The sequence below is a fragment of the Pyrus communis genome, chromosome 6, assembly GCF_963583255.1.
Source record: "Pyrus communis chromosome 6, drPyrComm1.1, whole genome shotgun sequence".
Classification (NCBI taxonomy): Eukaryota; Viridiplantae; Streptophyta; class Magnoliopsida; order Rosales; family Rosaceae; genus Pyrus; species Pyrus communis.
Genome location: NC_084808.1, coordinates 24,732,355 through 24,737,858, shown reverse-complemented (window position 1 = coordinate 24,737,858; position 5,504 = coordinate 24,732,355). Strand labels below are relative to the sequence as shown.

General features: G+C 42.5%; 1 protein-coding gene across 1 annotated transcript; it reads right to left on the bottom strand.

Annotated features, from left to right (window-relative positions):
• Window positions 1-939: 939 nt before the first annotated feature.
• LOC137736792 (potassium transporter 6-like) lies at window positions 940-5,126 on the bottom strand. The gene is made up of 8 exons (XM_068476061.1): window positions 4,702-5,126; window positions 4,118-4,607; window positions 3,776-3,829; window positions 3,041-3,301; window positions 2,894-2,946; window positions 2,586-2,709; window positions 2,241-2,495; window positions 940-2,072 (listed from the first exon to the last, which is right to left on the bottom strand). Exons 1-8 carry the CDS (start codon window positions 4,807-4,809, stop codon window positions 1,021-1,023), a joined length of 2,397 nt encoding a protein of 798 aa, XP_068332162.1. The 5' UTR covers window positions 4,810-5,126; the 3' UTR covers window positions 940-1,020.
• Between the last annotated feature and the right edge of the window lie 378 nt (window positions 5,127-5,504).

Genomic DNA, 5,504 nt, shown 5'->3' with positions numbered 1-5,504 from the left:
GACCCATCGACACGTGGACCACTAAAAAACTGTCCCCAGCTGGGGCCACCACAACGACCTAACCCCGCGCGGGACCCGCGGCCACCACCATTCGAAGGCAGCCGTCCACGTCGGCCAACCTCCCCCGAACCGACAGGGAGCACACGCTCGTGACACGCGTGTTTCACGTGATCTGTAAGTCAAACAAGTGGAGGTCTCCGTGGGCCTGGGTTTATCCAGACGCCGCGTTTCGTGGGGAGTTTAAAAGAACGGGGTTCGGCTTGGTGGGGGCCCGGAGCTTCTCTCCTAATCCGAAACCACAATAGGCCGTGGGACCCACGGGCCAGGTCTACCTCCCCGATGTTGAATGTTCCAGACGTGTCTTTCACGCTATCGGATTCCAAAACCCTTGGGCCAGGTCTACAATGTCAAATGCTTTGGTTTTCAATTTGGCCCAACTGAAAAGAAATACCCTTGAAAAATAGTTTCCAAGGGCTTCTAGCCAACATCAGTAACTGGCACTTAAAAGTGCACTGTGAACAGGCCCACTTATTGGCCCAACACATGCATCGTTGAGTGTCATCAGTTGTATACTAACTAGCCATGCAATAAAGAGATGTAGACACAGTTGTGCAACGGATTTTGCAGTTGAAACACAACCACCTAAATTCAGCGTCCCGCATATCTGGGTGTAGCCAAATTGACTAGAACAATATGCTCTCCACTCTACACCCTAGTTCGAACCCCTATTGTACTAGTTCAAATTAGATTAGAATCTCGCTCGAACAAAACAAGAGATTATGGTGTGGGAAATTTGGGTTATCCATATTATATGACACTATTCACATTGCCTGCTGAACAATTTCTTTATGTGAGACCCCAAAAAAAGCACCAGTTCATCCTCTCACGTTACAAAACCAAAATGGGGGATGATGACCAAGACCCTGCACCAAGAAAATGACTGAAGTTCTGGATATCCTTTGCAACCTGTCGTGTTACAAGATGTACAATTTGCCCTATAAATTCGTCGTGTAATCCGAATCATACATGGTAAATCATCCCTACCTCCAGCGCGGACGCATGCGGTACACTGAGTGCATAAGTGGATTTCCTGCTATTCCTTCTCAAGAATTCATATCCGTAGTTGATTGCAAACCTTCTCATGAAACTAGATCCTTTCTTTGCATTCGTGTATGTGTTCCCAACTATGTATACTATTCCAGCTTCCCGAGCTTCCATTAGCTCCTGCAGTTCCTCCCTTGTGCCCGTGTTGATCTTTGGACTCTCCGGAACAATGAATCTTACCTTCTTCCTTCGTTGAGCCACTGGCGGAGATCTTATTTCTATCTGCCCTGATGGGCTCATTTCCACGTTGATGTCCTCGCTCATCTGAATCCCATCTGCATGAGTGGAGCGTGTGCCAACTACCGTCATTTTATCATCTTCCTTGCCCGCATCTTCAACTGCAACAGTGAATTCAGTGCCTCCTGAGCGTATGAACTCTGCTATGCTACACATAAGATCATTCTCAAACTCCATGTCATCTTTGTGAACATCGCGATATCCATATCTCACAATGCACCTATAGAGCCGATACTCTTTTGGGCCAATTTGACCCACTAGAAACCGTTCCTCGGGTCTAACATGGGGGACTGGGACAGATTTGATGCAGAGGAAAACTAGGACCTGGTGGAAGGCCGGAAGGTTGGTGACAAAGTGGGAGAAGATTGCCGGAATTCCAGATACAAGATCGGTGTGTATGAGGCCAATCCCACGGACTCGTACAATGCCAAGGCTGGGACCAAGGCTAAGCAGCCAGTTAATGGAGACCTTGTTTTGGACTTCAAACTCGTACTTTTTAATTGTGCCGTAATGCCAAACGTACATGACGAAGAAAAAACAGAGAGCAAGAGCAACAGGAACCCAGGCTCCTTCAGGAAACTTTACAAGAGAAGCCGAGAAGTAAAGAGCTTCAATTGTGCCGAAAAAGACCACAAAGCCAATTGCAACAAAGACACTCTGCTGCCAGCATAGGACAATAACTAGGGACATTAAGCACGTGGTGACCAGCATCACTGAGATAACTGCAAAACCTGTTCGACATGAAGCTTTAGGTTAAGTAACTTCCACACGAAAGCATCAACATATAGGGATAGCTAAAAGTTAAAATCCAGCCGATAGATGCAGAAGTATTAGGGTTTAGGGTTCACTAATTTCTAAAATGGAATATCAAACATTAAAATTTGTAAACGATGTCATACCTGAAGCATTACCCATGCGCTTTGTGTCTCTAAAACCAATAGTAACAGCCAAGCACAACACCATCAAGATCCAATTGATTTCCGGGATATAAACTTGACCATGGATTTTGGATGATGTATGGACTATTTTGACTCTTGGGAAGCAATCCAGGGCAGAACATTGCTTGATGATTGAGAAAGTTCCAGTGATGATAGCTTGGCTTCCTACTACGGCAGCAAGTACAGCTATTACCAGAACGGGCCATCTCAATTTTTCTGAGGAGCGGCGGGGTTTGCTAGATTAGCTAAGAAGTTGCATATTTTTCAAATCTAGAAACTTCCTGCTAAACAAATGAAGGTGTCTACCTGGTACAGATGGGTAAAATCCAATCTGAGAATTTTTCCCAACATTGTGATGTGAAGATATATAGGCAGCTTGTCCCATATATGCTAGAACCAAAGCTGGATAAACCAAAGAGGTGAATGCAATCTGCAAAAACGTGAATATTTATCAGGAAAGTAATCATTTTGCGAATTGTACCAGGCTGAATAAGTGCGGACTGTGTGCTAAAGTTTTACTATTGAAGTGCCGAACCACATTTATACAATCATTATCAATACTGCCATATCAACTCTTTTCGGATAGTATAACAAGCCGTGCAAAAATAATATACCTGAATGGACAATTGTGTAAAGTGTCCAAGATCAGCAAACATGGCTTCTGAACCTGGAAAAGTTAAGTTGTGCATTAGAGAAACAGGTAAACCACTTTGCTTCCGAGGAAATATATACGTTAGTCAATCCTATACATGCTTACTTACCTGTTATACACAACAGAATTCCGCCAAGGGACATCCAGCCCCCTTTCTGAGTTTTCTTTAAAAATTTGTACATATAGTATGGAGAAAGTGCTTTGTACACACTCGGATTGAAGTGAAGTATATTATAAACACCGATCGCACTGATGCATAGAAGCCATATCAGAACTATAGGAGCAAACAAGAACCCGACCCTGTGAGTTCCATAATGTTGAAGTGCAAACAGGCCTATCAAAATGACGCATGCAATTGGAACTTCTACATCTGCATAAAGATTATCAAAATTTCAGGAGGAAGTATAAGGCAAAGCATTGATCTTTATACACCAGAGTGAAATCAAACTGTCCACTCAATTACACAACGAGATTTATGGAGGCCGACAATTAAGGAAAAAAAGCCTTATCACGTTAAGGATCAACAATACCAGACAACTAAAGTAAGGATAAGGCACAATTAACTTGAAGTACAAGGAAATTATGATTGGTAAAAGATGAGATGCACCGTGGAATTCCGGAAAGAGGAAAACAGCTGGTGTATTAAGGTGCAAAACTCGGTTATTCAATTTCACTCTTATGAATCCGACGAAACTAGTTGGAAAAAACTGGACCTATTTATGGCTTCGATTCCAAAAACTCCGAAGTAAAAAAGTTCACTAAATAAGAAATCTCTACTTATATCGAAGCTCACAAAAAACTGCTAAAGCTCCAAAAGTGATTGTGCTATAATAAGTTCTCTTACATTTGTGATGCTTTTCGGACATGGAAAGCTCAAGCCCTGAAACCGCAGAAAAAACTGCACCAATTTAAAGCAAAATTCCAGTTAGCCTCTAAATAAAAACACACAAAATTCCAACTTTCATTCCAAAAAACCCAAAAGCAATAAACTAAAAGGGGAACTGGCTAGAAATGATCAGAAGTCAAATCCTAATGTAGAATTGATCAAAATTAAACATCCACGACATATCAATTGACGTTACAGCGATCAGATATCGATGACATTCTGTAAAGCTGATCATTTTAGCAATTTGTATTTGAAAAAAGATCATTTTGGCCAATTTTCCAAATTAAAACCCAAAATTACCAGAAATAGCCGGCGTGAGAACACCGTCACCAATCACCATGCAAGTTCCAATCAAAGCAAGAACAAGCAAAAATCTCTGCAGCACCTTGTGCCTCTCCAGAGTCGACTTCAACCTCGACCCGAAGCTCGACTGCAGCGCCGTCCCGGCTCTTTCCTTCTTGTAATCGGAGAGCTCCTCGTCGGCAGACTGGCTGTTGGGCAGCGAGCTGACTCGGGCGTGTCGACACAGCAGCGAGTACAAGGCGAATGTTCCTCCTTCGCCATTGTCGTCTGCTTTGAGCACAATAAACACGTACTTGAGAAGGGGGATGAGGGTGAGAGTCCAGAATACGAAGGACAAGACGCCGAAAATTTCTTCGTTGGTCTCTGAGTACTCGATATCTTCAGCAAATGTGCTTTTGTAAACGTACAGAGGCGAAGTGCTCAAATCGCCATAGACGACGCCGAGGCTCTGGTAAGCCAGAGTCAGAATTGTCCTCCATGATTGTTTCTGCAACACAAGAAAGCAGCAATTTGATCACAAAACTCAATTGGGTTTTCATCATTGCGAAGAAAAAGTATGAAATCAAAGAAAAATACTGCACCTTTATATGGTTCTGACAAACCCCAGTTTCCTGATCCATGGCGGGTGGACTCAGTGATCGAGCAGAGCCATTTTTTGCTTCAGATTGAAGAGAGAAAACGAAAACCATTTAGCAAAAACAGCCTCCCCAAGTTATGTGCAGTGAAAAGTCACATTCTTTTGGTGTTCATTAAATTGCAAAAAGATGAAATGGATTGTTTAACTTATTTACTCAGCGACTTTCTGAATCTCTGACAAAGAAACGCACAAAAAACAGAAGAAAAACTCAGCAGAAAAACAAAGTTTCTGCAGAAAACGCCTTCCCAGAAAAGGCTTTCGGAAAAACTGAAAACAAAAGGAGCGTTACAGGAACACGAAATTGGTTTGTGATAAACCTGCACGGCGAGAGAAGAAGATTGTTTCTTTTGATAAAATAATAGTTTACAGATTTAAGAGGGAAATGTAGACAGCAGATGAACAACCAGAAAATGGAGAACAAAAACACGAAATGCCAAAAGGCAGTGGTGCCTTCCTTCTACTCAGTAGTCACTTCTGTAAAAAAAATATTAGAATATCTGGCTTTAAGCTTCTCTCTGAGAGAGAGAGAGAGAGAGAGAGAGAGAGAGAGAGAGAGAGATTTGTTTTGTATTATTTGTTGTTGTATTGTAGTGGGTGGAATTTTTGCGTTGGGGCTTTTATATGGATTAACCGGAAAGTGGAGAGTAAATTAAAGACCACTCGGTGGCTGTTGAGAATGAGAGAGCGGTGAAGTGAGTTTCTTCCGATTTCCAGCAGCCAAATTAGGAGTTGCGATGGAGGTTATTT